Source organism: Anguilla anguilla, chromosome 18 (assembly GCF_013347855.1).
Source record: "Anguilla anguilla isolate fAngAng1 chromosome 18, fAngAng1.pri, whole genome shotgun sequence".
Taxonomy (NCBI): domain Eukaryota; kingdom Metazoa; phylum Chordata; class Actinopteri; order Anguilliformes; family Anguillidae; genus Anguilla; species Anguilla anguilla.
The window spans coordinates 28161144-28178824 of NC_049218.1; the positions used below are offsets into that span (position 1 = coordinate 28161144).

Consider the following 17681-nt stretch of genomic DNA (forward strand, 5'->3'; position numbering starts at 1 on the left):
GACAGGAGCCTGGACAATATTGTGCGGTCTGTTTGATGACTGTGAACCTCCATTAAAAAAGACCAATTGAAAAATGAAAAAATAAAACCAAAACAGGAAACTATGTATTGGGGGGGGGGGGGGGATAAAAAAAATAAAACAAAATAAAAACAAAGGTAGGGAATTAAAAAAGGACAAATTCTGCGGTGGAAGAGAGATAATCCAACAGAGGCACAAAGGAACAGAAGAGAGGATGTGGAGAAGGAGGGTATTAAGTACGCGCCAGGAGCACAGACACCAAATACGACGCCAGCTGCCAGAGTTGTACCTACTTTGCAGGGCTGCAGGTGTGCAGCGCCTTCAAATGAGGCTTCCAGGTAGCGATGGAAACCGAGTTCTCATCAGCCGCATAACTACGCCAAACACACTACGTGCAGAATACACGAGACAAGGGAGAACGGGAAAAAAGGAACAAAATAAAAAGGAGGAGCACAAGGCCAGAGGGAGCAGGGGTAAGAAACGAAAGAAAAACAGAAAAAAGAAAAATGGAAAGCAGATTAGTACAAACCGATACAAGTCAGGGTTTCAGCATCAGAGCACAGCGTGGATACATGCCTGAGAGCGGGCAGAACACTTTTATAGTACTGCCAGCTGGCACACAGGTAGGCCCGGCTGGCATCGGTGGAGTACAGCCGCCATGCAGCCTGGCACGAGAGGAGACACAGAGGGGCAGAGGGGAACCACAACACAGTAAGGACACGCCCACAACACCTCTGCCCTGCCCCCACGGACGCCCCCTCCTCCCCGAGCCACGCCCCTGACCGATGGACCTGTTCACAAGCAAACGGAGTCAATGTGAACGGAGGGGGCAGTGACACACAGATTCGGGGGGGGGGGGGGGGCACCTCTTCTGAACTGTCCTCTTCATGGACCTGCTGTAAAAAGTCCAGGTTAATGACAATAAAAGCCAATCAAATGGAGCATAAAACAGGAAGTGCAGGAACATGGAGGGCTTCAGGCAGGGATTCCAACACTCAGCTCTAATTACCCTACATTACTCTGCTGGAGAGGAGCAGTCTTCTTTCAGCAACCATCATCTAATATTATCCAATATTAATGATGATATAAAACACAAGATGACAGTTACTGAGCTTCTCTTGTGCCATAGGAAACAGGTGCCATTGATCAGGAGGAACTGATTTCCTCATAGATATACTATCTAAAAGCTATTTCCAGTAAATTAGTTTCTGTTCTTCCTTTCTGCAGAGTTAAATGCAAGTTTCAAATACAACAATTTTCAATTTGAATAGAACAAGGTTCAAACAAGGTTCAAATGCCGAACTTGAAGCATTGGCCAGGGACTGACAGTAGGGACTGATTAGCATCGAGGCATACTCTAGCTATTGGCAGATTTTCTCTCAGAAGCTTGGGTGACTGACTCCAAACTCAGAGGAGGGAACTAGGAATGGCTAACGTGATGGACAGATCCTGCGAAGGGAACTAGGGACACCCAGACTTCAGTCTTTGGCCAAGATTAAATCAACGATAATGACGAAAAGGCTCAGTACTCCAAAAAAGCAGATCAAAGCTGAGTTCAAAAGGCCTGGAGCCTATTACAGAACTGGAGCGAACACTGCATTCCCTTTGAGAGATTGAGTGATCAGGGGTAACTTGTGCACCTGCTCTGCTACAATGCACCAGTAACCTGGGAATCATAGCTGAGGAACGATAGCTAGACCTGGGTGGGAAAGCAGAGTAAGACAGCAGGACAGAACAATGTGAGTACGGGACAGATGAAGGTTCTCCAGCAGGAAAACCTAGCAGAACAATGTGAGTATGGGTCAGATGAAGGTTCTCCAGCAGGAAAACCTAGCAGAACAATGTGAGTATGGGTCAGATGAAGGTTCTCCAGCAGGAAAACCTAGCAGAACAATGTGAGTATGGGTCAGATGAAGGTTCTCCAGCAGGAAAACCTAGCAGAACAACATGAGTATGGGTCAGATGAAGGTTCTCCAGCAGGGAAACCTAGCAGAACAGAAGTCCACAGGAGAACACAAACACAGGGGAACACATGCAAACAGAACCAGAGAAAGGTTTAGATTTATTTTGGTGGAAACAGTACCTACTGTAACACAGAATGTGTGTCAGTGCTGCTTTGCAGACAGCAGGGGGTGCTGTGGACAGGTGTTTACCTGGATCAGGCTGGCAGCAGGGTTTCTCCGCTTCTCAAAGTGCTTCTGTCTGTGCTGCTCCTGGACCTTCAGTGCAAACCCTGATCCCAGAATTCCCTGCAAATGACATCACACCATGGTATGTCACAACGCATCAAACCTTCATTTTCCTCTGGCAAACCCACCATTCTATTTAGATTATTCTGCTGATGGTGCAGAAGAACTGCTGCAGTGGTAATGATGCTGCTCTCTAACTCCCAGCAGCCTGTCCTCAGAACAGTTGCAGTTCCAAGTCATGCGCCTCCTGTGGTCCGCTCCCTGTGCTCTGGGTCACTGGATAACTGATCTGAGATCTGCCGGCAGTGTGGGAGCACATCCTCTGCTTTTACAGACTGCTCAGAGGCACAGGGCCAGGAACACGCCAGGAACCTCGACAAACAGGCTTCAGAGTTAAAGTGGAGCTGCTTCCTATGAAGGTAATGGCAACGATTTAAAGGGAATGTACAGCGGGAGGCTTATACGGCTGGCCCATAAATCATGGTGTAGAGAGCTTATGCAGCAGTTTCAGTGAGGAGAGGGGCCCACGTTGCTTAAAATAACACCAGTAGACTGGAAATAGCAATTATGCCTGCACTGGAAGGACATCTGGGGTCTAAACATGTCTGACGTCTCAGTTCAAAGACTGAAGAAGAGAGGCATGCTGGGAAGTGGCAGTAGAAGGCACCTCAGTTTCTCTGCTACAATGACTGAGCTGGTGCAAAACACACACACACACACACACACACACACACACACACACACCACTGCAGGGCATGTAGAACCCTGCTGAAAATCCCAGCTAAGACCAGCTGCGCTAAGACTAGCTGCGATTCTGAGCTGGTCTAAACCGTGTATTTGACACTTCCAGCTGGTCATAGCTGGCCTGTGGTCAGTCAAAGCTGGTCCCTAGCTGGACAAATCTGGTCAAAGCTGGTTAAGCTGGTTGAGAAAGCTGGTGGTCTAACTGGTGGACAAGATGACTATATAGGCTGGTCAGCTGGTGAACAGTGTGAAAAACACAGCTTAATTCAGCTTGACCAGCTTAGATTGGTTTCAGCTGGAATTTTCAGCAAAGAAGGTTCTCAGTTTTTGTATTTAGTCATAAAAAAGTGTGGTGCTGTGGGCGTGTGCTGTGTTTACATGTGCCTGCTGAGTGCTGTGTTTACATGTTCCCATTGAGCGCTGTGTTTACATGTGCCCACTGAGTGCTGTGTTTACATGTGCCCACTGAGTGCTGTGTTTACATGTACCCATTGAGCGCTGTGTTTGCATGTGCCCACTGAGTGCTGTGTTTGCATGTGCCCACTGAGTGCTGTGTTTACATGTGCCCACTGAGTGCTGTGTTTACATGTGCCTGCTGAGTGCTGTGTTTACATGTGCCTGCTGAGTGCTGTGTTTGCATGTTCCCACTGAGTGCTGTGTTTGCATGTGCCCATTGAGCGCTGTGTTTGCATGTGCCCACTGAGTGCTGTGTTTGCATGTGCCTGCTGAGTGCTGTGTTTACATGTGCCTGCTGAGTGCTGTGTTTACATGTGCCTGCTGAGTGCTGTGTTTACATGTGCCCACTAAGTGCTGTGTTTACATGTGCCTGCTGAGTGCTGTGTTTACATGTGCCCACTGAGCACTGTGTTTACATGTGCCCACTGAGCACTGTGTTTACATGTGCCCACTGAGCGCTGTGTTTACATGTGCCCACTGAGCGCTGTGTTTACATGTGCCCACTGAGTGCTGTGTTTACATGTGCCCACTGAGCGCTGTGTTTACATGTGCCTGCTGAGCGCTGTGTTTACATGTGCCCACTGAGTGCTGTGTTTACATGTGCCCACTGAGCGCTGTGTTTACATGTGCCTGCTGAGCGCTGTGTTTACATGTGCCTGCTGAGCGCTGTGTTTACATGTGCCCACTGAGTGCTGTGTTTACATGTGCCCACTGAGTGCTGTGTTTACATGTGCCCACTGAGCGCTGGGTTTACATGTGCCCACTGAGCGCTGTGTTTACGTGTGCGCACTGGGTGCTGAGCATACGCATGCCCGCTGCGCCAGTGTGTGCCACTCACCGCTGGCAGGGCGAAGAAGGAGATGCCCAGCAGGGCGAAGCCGGCGGACAGCAGGCGGCCCGTCCAGGTCTGCGGCGTCTTGTCCCCGTACCCGATGGTGGTGAGGGTGATCTGCAGATGCAGGGGTGCAGGAGAGACGCCAGGGATTCACATGGACCCACTAACAGATCATGTCACTTTTGGGTCCTGCTATCGCACAAGTCCAAGATAAACCAACTTGGAATTTGACAAATAGAAATGAATTATGTTAAAGAACCTGACACTGTGTAATGGCCAAAACAGGCCATTCAGCCCATTTACCTACGAACAAGAGCATCCAGCACTGCACCAAGCCTGGACCTGAACAGCTCAAGGATATCTATCCTTCTGCAGGGCTGGGCAAGCTGACTCACACATTGGCAACCCATATCCCTGCTGAATGCTACCTTACCTCACCTCCACCCATGCCTCCTGCTTACTACTGACACAACCTGAAGACGCACTTCACCTTGCTAATCCCTTTAGGGATGTATCCATCAAAGACTATAGCATGTATCAAAAGTTATGACTAGCTACAAAGAGTTTCTGGCTATCCGGGCCAAACCTGATTCTCAAACGAGCTACCTTATCCCCCAGTTTACCTGACTCTCTCAAGCGGGCTACCTTGCCCCCCAGTTCACCTGACTCCATTATCCCCTCTATCTTCCCCTCAGCAGATGTGTGGGAAGTGTTGAAATACAAGATGAAATCGCCTTCAACCATAAAGAGTTTTAAACGCACTGTAAATCAATTATTGTTATTATTATTTTTTGATTCCACAGCTGAAAAAGGCCCAGTACCCAGATCATGTGATCCACAGGTCCAAAAAGCCCATTTAGCAGTTGAGAGCTTTGTGTGAAATTACCCCTTAGGCAACTTCTGCAGAGCATTCAGTAGCAATGCCTTGTCCTGATGAACAAACAGGGAAAAGGAACACACACACATTTGGGATAGCACTATATTAAAAGGTGACTGCTGCTCAGTGCTAATTGCATTCCAGTTTTCCCAAATGGACCCTCGTTGCTTTAACTGCGGTTTGGAATGTACTTCCCAGGCTAAAGTTGGTTCTGAAGGACAATCAAAGCCAAACGCATCACAACACACACAGCAAATATCTTCGGCCCCTCATTACAAGTTAATAAAACTACAAATAGCTATAACAAAATATTGCGTTGGTGCACTGGTACAATAGCACAATAATTAGTTTAATACTCTTTCGTTTAGACAGAAGAAATATCGCTTGAAAAATGAGTGCAGAGCTCTCTGTCCGTCCCTCACTCATGATGAAGAAGCCTGCCGGATTTCCAGCCAGGATTTTCTCAAACACAAGCTGAGCCAGCGTGGGTTTCACAGCCCCAGTAAAAGCGAAATCTAACAGATTAAAATGATGAGCTGGCCTTTAAATATGGCCTTCTGGCCGAGGTGCACTGGGGAGGCTCTTTTAAGATCCATTTCATTAGGCAGCACTTTCCTTTCCTTTGCCGGTGGTTACACCCTGCGTCTGCTGAGAGCGACACCCTGCCTCTGCTGAGAACTACACCCCGCCTCTACTGAGAGCTACACCCTGCCTCTGAGCTACACCCTGCCTCTACTGAGAGCTACACCCTGCCTCTGCTGAGAGCTACACCCTGCCTCTACTGAGAGCTACACCCTGCCTCTGAGCTACACCCTGCCTCTGCTGAGAGCTACACCCTGCCTCTACTGAAGGCTACACCCTGCCTCGACTGAGAGCTACACCCTGCCTCTGAGCTACACCCTGCCTCTGCTGAGAGCTACACCCTGCCTCTACTGAGAGCTACACCCTGCCTCTACTGAGAGCTACACCCTGCCTCTACTGAGGGCTACACCCTGCCTCTACTGAGAGCTACACCCTGCCTCTACTGAGAGCTACACCCTGCCTCTGAGCTACACCCTGCCTCTGCTGAGAGCGACACCCTGCCTCTACTGAGGGCTACACCCTGCCTCTACTGAGGGCTACACCCTGCCTCTGAGCTACACCCTGCCTCTACTGAGGGCTACACCCTGCCTCTGAGCTACTCCCTGCCTCTACTGAGAGCGACACCCTGCCTCTGAGCTACACCCTGCCTCTGCTGAGAGCGACACCCTGCCTCTGCTGAGAACTACACCCTGCCTCTGCTGAGAGCTACACCCTGCCTCTGAGCTACACCCTGCCTCTGAGCTACTCCCTGCCTCTACTGAAGGCTACACCCTGCCTCTGAGCTACACCCTGCCTCTGCTGAGGGCTACACCCTGCCTCTGCTGAGAGCTACACCCTGCCTCTGCTGAGAGCTACACCCTGCCTCTACTGAGAGCTACACCCTGCCTCTGAGCTACTCCCTGCCTCTACTGAAGGCTACACCCTGCCTCTGAGCTACTCCCTGCCTCTACTGAAGGCTACACCCTGCCTCTGAGCTACACCCTGCCTCTGCTGAGGGCTACACCCTGCCTCTGCTGAGAGCTACACCCTGCCTCTGCTGAGAGCTACACACTGCCTCTGCTGAGAGCTACACCCTGCCTCTGAGCTACACCCTGCCTCTACTGAGAGCTACACCCTGCCTCTGAGCTACACCCTGCCTCTACTGAGAGCTACACCCTGCCTCTACTGAGAGCTACACCCTGCCTCTACTGAAGGCTACACCCTGCCTCTGAGCTACACCCTGCCTCTACTGAGAGCTACACCCTGCCTCTACTGAAGGCTACACCCTGCCTCTGAGCTACACCCTGCCTCTGCTGAGAGCTACACCCTGCCTCTACTGAGAGCTACACCCTGCCTCTGAGCTACACCCTGCCTCTGCTGAGAGCTACACCCTGCCTCTACTGAGAGCTACACCCTGCCTCTACTGAAGGCTACACCCTGCCTCTGAGCTACACCCTGCCTCTACTGAAGGCTACACCCTGCCTCTGCTGAGAGCTACACCCTGCCTCTACTGAGAGCTACACCCTGCCTCTACTGAAGGCTACACCCTGCCTCTGAGCTACACCCTGCCTCTACTGAAGGCTACACCCTGCCTCTGAGCTACACCCTGCCTCTGCTGAGAGCTACTTCCTGCCTCTACTGAGGGCTACACCCTGCCTCTGAGCTACACCCTGCCGCTGCTGAGGGCTACACTCAGAGAGACCTTGCTTGACCGGACGTCGCGCGTCACAACTCAGCACCCGCTGCAGATGGATTGAACAAGCCCCTCTTTGAGGTGACCCTTAACGGTTTCCGCTTAGATGTCTAATGGTCCTGTCTTGGTTGGTGGAAACAGAAAATTACAACTATTGATTTATTAATTTTGTTTGGTGGGCCCCATGACTGATCGCTGCTTTTCTTTGCCAGGTCCGGGGCGTGATGCCTCAGGCAGCCATTGGCTCTGGCTGGTGTTTACCCGGTCAGCCCACTGACGCATGCAGAAAACAGCCCAGCACTCTGTCATTCTGCGCCATTATGATGTGTCTAATGTGTCTAATACGGGCCTCTGTCTTAATGGTGATAAAGTGAATTTTTACTCATCTTTGACAGGACCCCACCCCGCCTCACCCCCTCAGACCAGAGAATAAAAGGAATGACTATGAAGCTATGGCGGTTATTCTACCCTTACCTGCGCAATCAGCCTTTCTGCATGCATTTCACACATGGAAAAACTAATCTAGCCCATTAGACATGTTAAGGAGTTCAGCAGGACGAGTATTCAATACAGTCTGTGGGTCTCCAGCATGAGCTATCCATCTATCCTATTTCATCCTTATTCATAGCCAGGAGCTGTGGGATGCCGGTTTATGGCAGTGTGAACTGTTTTCCTTGTAAAGCGGGTGATTCGGTCATTATCCACCTGATTGCATGTGTGAAGCTCGAGTGGGCATGCAGTTCCATTTATGACTGCATCACTCTGTAGGGTAGGGTTAGGGTTTTTTTTAAAGGTCCACAGACCAATCCACATTTATTCTTTATGAATAGTAACTGGTAATAAGGCCTTCCTGTAAGCATTTTTCAAACATATTTGTATTCATTTAAAAGACAATTTGTCAATAAAAAAAATACATTTAAAAGAAAATTGTCCTTTTCCCATTTTCTGAACAGCAGAGGTGAAAGCATCTGGCTGGACACTTATGCAGAGACACACACACTAGGCTGCTGAACTGAAGTGAATGGCCTACAGATATGACCGGGCATTTCAAACTGGGAGAAAAGTCAAATGAGCGATTAAAAACTGATTATACTGCTAATGAATGGCTGCTGCCTGGCTCATTCAATAAAGGCACCATGCTGTGGTGCATGGATGTAGCTTGTGGTCCCAAATCGAATCCAGTTCGGCAGGGACAGACCTCGCATAAACATGACAACAACTAGTAATTGGACACACCAAATTTGGGTGGGATATACTCAGCCCCACACTAGGTGCCAAGATATTGATGCTGTGACGCCATCAAAGAAAATAAGACTTATGACCGTGAAAATACTGTTTTCATGCTAGAAGGAAAAGAAGAAAAAAGGCCTCTCACATCATCACCACATACACTTTGCCTGTAGTGAATGATGATAAGCACTCTAAACCAAGCCAAAGGGCTGTATTAACTTGCAGTTTATACCACTCAGGCATTTTGTCATGGAGAGCCTGGGAAACAACACTGAACCTAGCTGGCAGGAAAAATCAGACTGAACAAGAGAGAGATGGAGAGAGTAAGAGATAGAACAGAAGACTGAACGAGAGAGAGAGATCGGAAGAGACAGTAAAGGCACTGAGAAAGGAAAACTCTAAAATGAAGACCCAATGGCAGCGAGGGAGACAGACTGAGAGACAGACACAGAGTGGATGGGAGGGAGATAATCTTTTAAACTTTAGATAAGCCTACTGGAATGACAGTGATGCTTGAATTATTGTGGATTTCTTTGTGTTTGTTTCAGAGAAGGCTTTGAAATGAGCCTCTCCTACAGAAAAATGTGATGCATGGAAAAAACTAATCATTTCCCTCCATATTTTTGGCAACATAAAAAGATGTTTACTGTATACTGCTCTGGGTTGTCTCCGGGAGAGGTGCACTGTGGGAAGCGACTCACCGTCCCCCACCACAGGGCGTCAGCGTAAGTGGCAAACTGCTGGTTGAACTCCTTCTCCACCAGGTAGACCAGGAAGGAGGAGAAAATGAGCACCAGGAACCCAATGTACCAGGCGGTGACCAGCTCCTGCAGGGAAAGGCCTGGCATTACCACCTCAGAGGCTGCAGTTATGCACATCGCTAACATGATTACTCTACACAGGGGCATCAAAACAGTGCAGATAGGGAGGAAGAAACATAAAGAAATAGAGGGGGACATCCAAAAACATCATTTATGAAGTGGATATTGCTATGCCTGTTTTGCAGCCCATAATGATATTATCTTTGGGGGCTAAGTCTGGTGGTGTACCCACTAATGGGGGCTAATTCTGCGGTTTGGCCAGCTTTAGCGAGCACGCATCGCGGCCATGCTGGCAGGGACAGCGTTTTCACGGCTCCGCGGTCCCACTGCTCCGAGAAGGGCGGCCACAGGGAGGTCATGGAGAGGTCACAGGGAGGTCACGGAGAGGTCACAGGGAGGTCATGGAGAGGTCACAGGGAAGTCACTGAGAGGTCACAGGGAGGTCACTGAGAGGTCACAGGGAAGTCACTGGGAAGTTACAGGGAAGTCACTGGGAGGTTACAGGGAGGTCATTGGGAGCAGAGAAACAGACTGAACAGGGCTCAGTCTGATTGGAAGACCCATTCGCTGGCACTTCTGTCATGGCCCATATAAACTAAAGTCTCCACCAATCCCTGATGTTTGTGAGAAATTGGGATTACAATGAAAGCACAAGCGCATGCATTCAAAAAATCTGTAGCAGCTGCCATGCAGCTTGCAACAGGATTGAAATTTGAGATTAAATACTTCCTCTCTGGCAGATGGGAGCAGTGTTTATGTATTGTTGTTGCTCGGTTCTTCAAACGTAAAACTGGAGAAACACTTTATATTGTCAATGAAGCATTGCCTTTAGACTGACAGGAATTAATTCACTAGCTATGCAGAAAGAAAATGGAAAACGGCTGCTTGGGTACTGGGGTTGGATTTGTTTATGTTGCGCATGGTTAGCTAACATGAAGCTGTTAAATTGATCTGGTAAATAATGTACACTGCGCCTCTCGTTTTCCGATGGAAATCAGGAAAATGAAACTCCTGTGAGCGCAGTTCTGCCATTTCGACAGCTTGATAGTGAAGCCTGTGCAGTAAATGCAGTCAGAGGGCTGCAGGACTGATGGACACTTCTGGCCAGACGTCCATTCCAGGGGAGCTGAGTCTGCTCTGCTCTGTCTGTCTGTCAGTGCCCCCGCAGTGGGCCTGCTGCTTTAATGGCCTATAATTCTGCCCTCCCCTTACTCCCACTCCCCCGGCCCAAAGACTGCCCCACCCCACCACACAGACTGCCCCGCACCACCCCACCCCACAAACTGCCCCGCACCACCCCAACCCACAGACTGCCCCACCTCACAGACTGCACCTTGCTTTGACCTGTAATGCTAAAGTTAATGAAGTGCTGTAATGCTAAAGGTAATGAACCACTGTAATGCTAAAGGTAACGGAACACTGTAATGCTAAAGGTAATGGAACGCTGTAATGCTAAAGGTAATGAAACACTGTAATGCTAAAGGTAATGGAACGCTGTAATGCTAAAGAGAATGGAATGCTGCACTGCTAAAGGTAATGGAACACTGTAATGCTAAAGGTAGTGGAATGCTGTAATGCTAAAGGTAATGGAACGCTGTAATGCTAAAGGTAATGGAACACTGTAATGCTACAGGTAACGGAGCGCTGTAATGCTAAAGGTAATAGAATGCTGTAATGCTAAAGAGAATGGAACACTGTAATGCTAAAGAGAATGGAACGCTGTAATGCTAAAGGTAATGGAACACTGTACTGCTAAAGGTAATGAAACGCTGTAATGCTACAGGTAACGGAACACCGTAATGCTAAAGGTAATGAAACGCTGTAATGCTACAGGTAACGGAACACTGTAATGCTAAAGGTAATGGAACGCTGTAATGCTAAAGGTAATGGAACACTGTACTGCTAAAGGTAATGAAACGCTGTAATGCTACAGGTAACGGAACACTGTAATGCTAAAGGTAATAGAATGCTATAATGCAAAAGGTAATGAAACACTGTAATGCTAAAGGTAATGGAATGCTGTAATGCTAAAGAGAATGGAATGCTGTACTGCTAAAGGTAATGAAACACTGTAATGCTAAAGGTAATGGAACGCTGTACTGCACCTTGCTGTGGGCGTACACCACTGATCCCAGCAGCTTCCAGGTCCCACCCCTCCGGTCCATGCGCACCATGCGCAGGATCTGCAGGAAGCGCAAGCTCCGCAGCGCCGACGTGGCGAAGATGTTGCCCTGGCTACCCGCCGACACCACAGCAACCGAGGCAATGAGCACGATGATATCTGCAGGACAGGCATATTGGGAGAAACAGTATGTATGGGGGGATGTGAAATCTGCAGGACAGGCATATTGGGAGAAACATTATGTATGGGGGGATGTGAAATCTGCAGGACAGGCATATTGGGAGAAACAGTATGTATGGGGGGATGTGAAATCTGCAGGACAGGCATATTGGGAGAAACAGTATGTATGGGGGGATGTGAAATCTGCAGGACAGGCATATTGGGAGAAACAGTATGCATGGGGGGATGTGAAATCTGCAGGACAGGCATATTGGGAGAAACAGTATGTATGGGGGGATGTGAAATCTGCAGGACAGGCATATTGGGAGAAACAGTATGTATGGGGGGATGTGAAATCTGCAGGACAGGCATATTGGGAGAAACAGTATGTATGGGGGGATGTGAAATCTGCAGGACAGGCATATTGGGAGAAACAGTATGTATGGGGGGATGTGAACTCTGCAGGACAGGCATATTGGGAGAAACAGTATGTATGGGGGGATGTGAAATCTGCAGGACAGGCATATTGGGAGAAACAGTATGTATGGGGGGATGTGATATCTGCAGGAAAGGCATATTGGGAGAAACAGTATGTATGGGGGGATGTGAAATCTGCAGGGCAGGCATATTAGGAGAAACAGTATGTATGGGGGGATGTGAACTCTGCAGGACAGGCATATTGGGAGAAACAGTATGTATGGGGGATGTGAAATCTGCAGGACAGGCATATTGTGGTGGGGGGGGGGTGAAGTCTGTTACAGCAGTCTAAGCTCCATGTTTATCTGGCAGAGATATGAGCGCTTCCCTGGTGTGATGGGGAAATAATCGAACACCGGTTTCACGCAGTTCTCTCTCTGACTTCAGAAGGCTGCTGAAACAGAGGTCAGGGGGGAGTGTGCATGGACCTCTGGAAAAGCAACATCCAATCTCCGAAAACTACAAACACCCTGAAGGCTGTCAGTTTTTCCAACACTGGAATGATATATCTTTTTTGATCGCATTGATCCAATTTCACCTTTTGTTGCACCATGTGAATTCTAAACAGATATCATATTTTCTGAAAGATATCATATCTTGTGTGAAATAGGCTGAAACCTTTTATATATATGGAGAGAAAATAATGTTCTGCTATTTTTCTTCCTTCTTGTGGTTCTGGGGCCCATAGCATGGAGAATAGGATGTGTTCTGAACTATTCCAGCCAAACACTTGCATCCTCCATTATCACCTGTTTCTCGCTGCACATCCTGAAGCTTTGGCCCACTCAGTGGCAAAGCACTCAGTTAATAAGACACAGCTGCTAATGTCACACTCTGGGTCTTTTATATTCAAGCCTTTATTTTTAATAGAAGCCTTTGATAATTAGAGATCATTGGTTGAATTTCTGAATATTTTCCACAGTGTAGGAGGAAGTGCATCACTCACTCTCTCACTCTCTCACTCACTCACTCTCTTACTTGCTCTCTCACTCACACACTTGCTCTCTCACTCACTCACTCGCTCACTCACTCACCCACCATCTCACTTACTCACTCACTCACACACTCGCTCACTCACTCACTCACTCACTCGCTCACTCACTCACTCACTCACTCCCTCACCAACTATCTCACTTACTCGCTCACTCACTCACACGCCGGGCACCCACCGCACGCGTCGCGTATGCGTCGCGTAAACAGCAGGGCGAAGCAGCACGGCGCGACGCGTAGGGTGTCTCCACTGGTTCCGTTTGTGTCGCGCAAAGGCTTGCGTAAAAGCTATATATTCCTAATAGCTCTCGCAGACTGCAGTGGGATTACATCGTGTATTTCACGTTTGTTCAATACTTTTGATTATGGGTTAAGTGAATACTTTGGTGAGAGACCTTTTTCAGTTTGTTAATTTGGTAATATTTCGTTAACTCGTAAATACGTGAGAAAGTAAACGCTTTCAATAATTACCATAAACTTAAATCGCAACGTAGCCTGCATAACAATCAATCTCAAACTGTATTAATTTATTTGCTTGGTTAACAAGCGTGCCAATTTCATGAAGAATATGTAATGATCATAATAATAATAAATAATCCGTAATCAACCATTGGGAATTCCCGTGTTGTCTTGTCATTCACGTCAAAACATTTATAGGATCATATTTAGTAAAATCAGCTAATCATGAAAAAGACAGTAACAGTTTAATCTTGAAGGGATATGAACACCACAACGCCATGAACAGCGGAAGCTTTGAAGTACATGAGCAATAAAGGCTTGCTTACAACTTCATTTATAAAATAGGTGCATTTTCATCGGCAAGACCACTAAATAATCTGATTTTTTTAAAGCTCTGTGGATTATCTGATTTTTATTAACAAGCCCTTTTTGAAAGCACGGCGAACGAAGACATCGGAGAAGTCAAATAGGCTGAGCAATGGTTGGTTAAAAACTACCTTCCAACACTCGAGCTAACAAACCGCTGCTCGGTGCATTCACTTCTACGTCATTCAATAGGCTACGTCTTTCTGTGGTGTATTTTCAAATTTACCCCACCCCCTCCGCAAAATAAGACAACCAAGTTTGCCTTTCCCCCAGGTTCCAGTTATTTATTTATTTAGGCTATTTATTTTTACAAAACGAAAAGGCTTGTATTTTTTTAGCTGCTTATAAAATATCTGGGAGGTAACTAGGGACACACCCCCAGTAATATAAGGATGAAATATAAATCAGAGCATGTATACCTAGCATTTTAGAGCATATTTCTGTGTATAAACAGGCCATCGTGACGCGCGACAAGCCGAAAAAATAGAACAGAAGCGAAAAACTACGCTTCAGTTCGCTTGTGTCGCGCGAGCTTCGCAGCCGGTACGCGACGCGTTCGCATCTGGTGGAGACGACGTCGCCCGCTGCCGTTGTAATAACAGTACTTCAACTACGCTTCAGTTACGCGCGTAGTGCGCTCGCGGTCGATACGCGTGCGGTGGGTGCCCGGCTACACACTCGCTCGCTCACACACTCACTCGCTCACTCGCTCACTCACTCACTCACTCACTCACTCACTCACTCACTCACTCACTCACTCACTCACTCACTCACTCACTCACTCACTCACTCACTCACTCACATGGGGGCAGATGTTCATCTTGGCAGCTGTAGCCCTCAGGATGAAATCACCCAGTAAATCTGAAAAGCATTTGCCCCTGTGGTTTACTGCCACTCGTTCAGCTGGTGGTGTGTAGCCACAGCGCTGCAGCCACAACAACCCCCCCCCCCCACCCTTGCCCCCCCCACTGCCTGGCCCAGTACACAGCCTCTCCTAACCTTAACCCTAATCCCTTCTTCAGCCTGGGGCCCCTAAGAGAGAGGACGGGACAGAGGGAAGGGGTTTCAGCACACTTGTGTAACACTCATTTTTAGAATAATTTTAGCACATTTTAGCTCTCCAGCACGCAATACACATATACATGCAATGTAGTCCTCCCTGGGGAACACGTCTCTGCCAGCCTGCATGCCAGCCTGCATGCCAGCTCGCATGCCAGCCTAAGCACAGGCTGCCATTTTAGAGTTAGTGCTTAAGCTCGCCGCACTTACTCACACAGCTAACAGAAGGAAAGGCTTTGAAATACCCATAAACCAGAAAAGGGAGAAAGTCTGATGGAGATTGAGGTCCAGGAACAGCTGGAGTCCAGTATGCATAGAAGCTCTGAGGACTACTGAGGGCTGACAGGTGTTCATGTACCACACATAACGATATTAGTGCATCTTAATGATATTCAAATGACTCCACTAATCAAATCACCTGCTTGACTACTGAAATGGGCCCATTTCCAGGTTTCTGTCATTTGTGATTCATTGTTACCTATAAACTCTGACAGACCGCAGCCTGTAATGGCTGTGAGGTTATGGTCCACCGCATTTCAGCGCGTTCATGCTCGCCAATACCGATCAATGCAGTATTAACCCACGGATCTCATTTTTGACTGATGGGGTGATGCTGGGGTCATGTGACTCTGACCCATCTGCCCCTGGCGTGGGGGGGGGCACACAGGATCACATCAGCCTTCCTTTCACCGCCTGCATTGCTTCAGCTGCTTATCTGAGCCGCTCTGTCACATCATAACAATTTCACCCCTGCGTAGCTTTCACGGCCTGCGATATTCGGGTCGCTCGGGAAGCGGGTTTGTCTCGACCACGCCCGTTGGTGGGGAGAGCGCACGCGCTTGGGTTGTGTCCCGCCCCGGGAGCTTAAAGGAGCGTTCCCCTCCGCAGCTCAGGGCCGAGACCGGGAGTCCCGTGTTTGTCCCAGGACAAGCAGACGGAGAACGAACCGGGTCGGCTGAAAAGGTGGCAAGCTGAGACCAGCGGTGAGCTGGAAAGCTGTCACCGAGTCTCGCTTCCTTTAGTCTTTGTTATTTCAGTTTGTTGTTTCAGCTTATTCACTCGTGACCTGTGAGGGGGGAAGGGTGAAACCATTTATTTCGTTTTGTGTTGGTGTGTGCGCGTTCTCTCTCTCTCCATACAGCAAACGGAGAGAGAGAGAGAGAGACTGAACGGTGTATTTGCCAGATCTGCTGCATCTCTTTCAGGGGTGTCACACCAGCGTGTGACATGATCCTTTATTTGTAGTCTGTTGCCTTGCTTTGCATTTTTTTTTTTTTGAAAAGTGCTTTGAACACCATGTAAGAATGAATTTTACAAAATGAGGGTTATTATTAGGGGGCCCATTGGCAAGGGTGCGGAGGACCCCTATTTATTTATTTCCACCTCTCGCGACATTTTCACCTGTGCTCAAAAACTCACTAAATTTGGCAGACATGCTCAGAATGACTGTCAATTTATTATGCATAACACACATGCAACTGGCACTCCAGGTGGTTCTGTAGCGCCACCTGCAAAATTATTATGACTATCCTATTTGATGTACATGCACCAAATTTTCCCACATACTTCTCCCGGAATGTTTGCCCGATTCTCACCAAATTCAGCACGTGCGATCTGCAGCATATCACTGTGGTAATTTGTGAAGGATTTTCTGATGTGTCAAAAGATGGCCACAAGACAAAAATGAAAATAATGCCTGACCACGCCCAAAATATGAATATGGCCACAAATTTACGCTGATTGTAAGGATACTTCAGGGGATAACAGCCAAGTTGTGGATGGCCATCTGTGGCCTCACAGTGTTATAGTGCAATACGACCTGTAGGCAACCCTTTCTGGAAAATACCCATTTGCAGGGCATAAATGGTCTATGCGGTTGTTTAGGGCCACAACCGCTGGGGGGGGGGGGGCCACACGACCACGAGGGGGGGCCACATGATCCAATGTTTATCTAAGGTAAATAACGTTATTTTTGCAAATACGTTATCCATGCCCTATCGTGGAACTAGCGGTAATAATTCTAAATGGAATGGCAACCGAACATTTCATAACAGCGAGAAGGATTTCACAAAGCAAGCCCCCCCCCCCCCCCCCCACCGCTCGATGGAACCCAACAGCCCCCCCCGCCCCTCGAACAGATTTGCTTAGGGCCACTAAAATCCTAGGGCTGCCCCTGCCCATTTGCAACTGTCTGGAACCCTCAGAAGGCTTCCCACCAACAGCCCTGTGAAACACATCCCACTCAGTCCAGGATTTTTTTACAGATAATAGAATATGAATATGTAAAAATAGTACAAAAGATATTTTATCATACCTCTTTTAAATACAGTCAATGTTCACATTTTGTAAATATAAAACTTGAAAAGGGACCCATGTAAGTTCCTGAGCCTGGACATACAGCTATATTATGTTTCCTAAAAGTATGGTGGCCTTACAAATTGTTTCATTTTTTATTTGAGGAAGTAAATTGGGTTTTTTGAGGTAAAAAATATCCCTGAGCCCTGCATTGCATCACAACAACAATATTCACATTTTTATATTCATTAAGCTCTGACATTTCATAAAACACCTCCATGTAAATATGAGCACCTTTTTAAAGGACATTAAATGACTTCCCAGCAGCTT

At 47.9% G+C, this 17681-nt stretch overlaps 1 protein-coding gene across 8 annotated transcripts in view; it reads right to left on the reverse strand.

The window, feature by feature from the left end:
* kcnq5a (potassium voltage-gated channel, KQT-like subfamily, member 5a) overlaps positions 1–17681 on the reverse strand; it is a 186113-nt gene that overhangs the window by 34357 nt on the left and 134075 nt on the right. For 7 of the 8 annotated variants that reach the window (XM_035400960.1, XM_035400955.1, XM_035400959.1 and 4 more), the window contains exons 4-8: positions 11530–11705; positions 9305–9430; positions 4246–4356; positions 2172–2267; positions 312–406 (exon numbers count right to left, since the gene is read on the reverse strand). In XM_035400960.1, coding sequence (XP_035256851.1) covers positions 312–406; positions 2172–2267; positions 4246–4356; positions 9305–9430; positions 11530–11705 — 604 coding nt within the window. Of the gene's footprint in view, positions 1–311; positions 407–594; positions 684–2171; positions 2268–4245; positions 4357–9304; positions 9431–11529; positions 11706–17681 lie in introns of all 8 variants that reach the window. The other variant, XM_035400954.1, reaches the window with a different exon arrangement.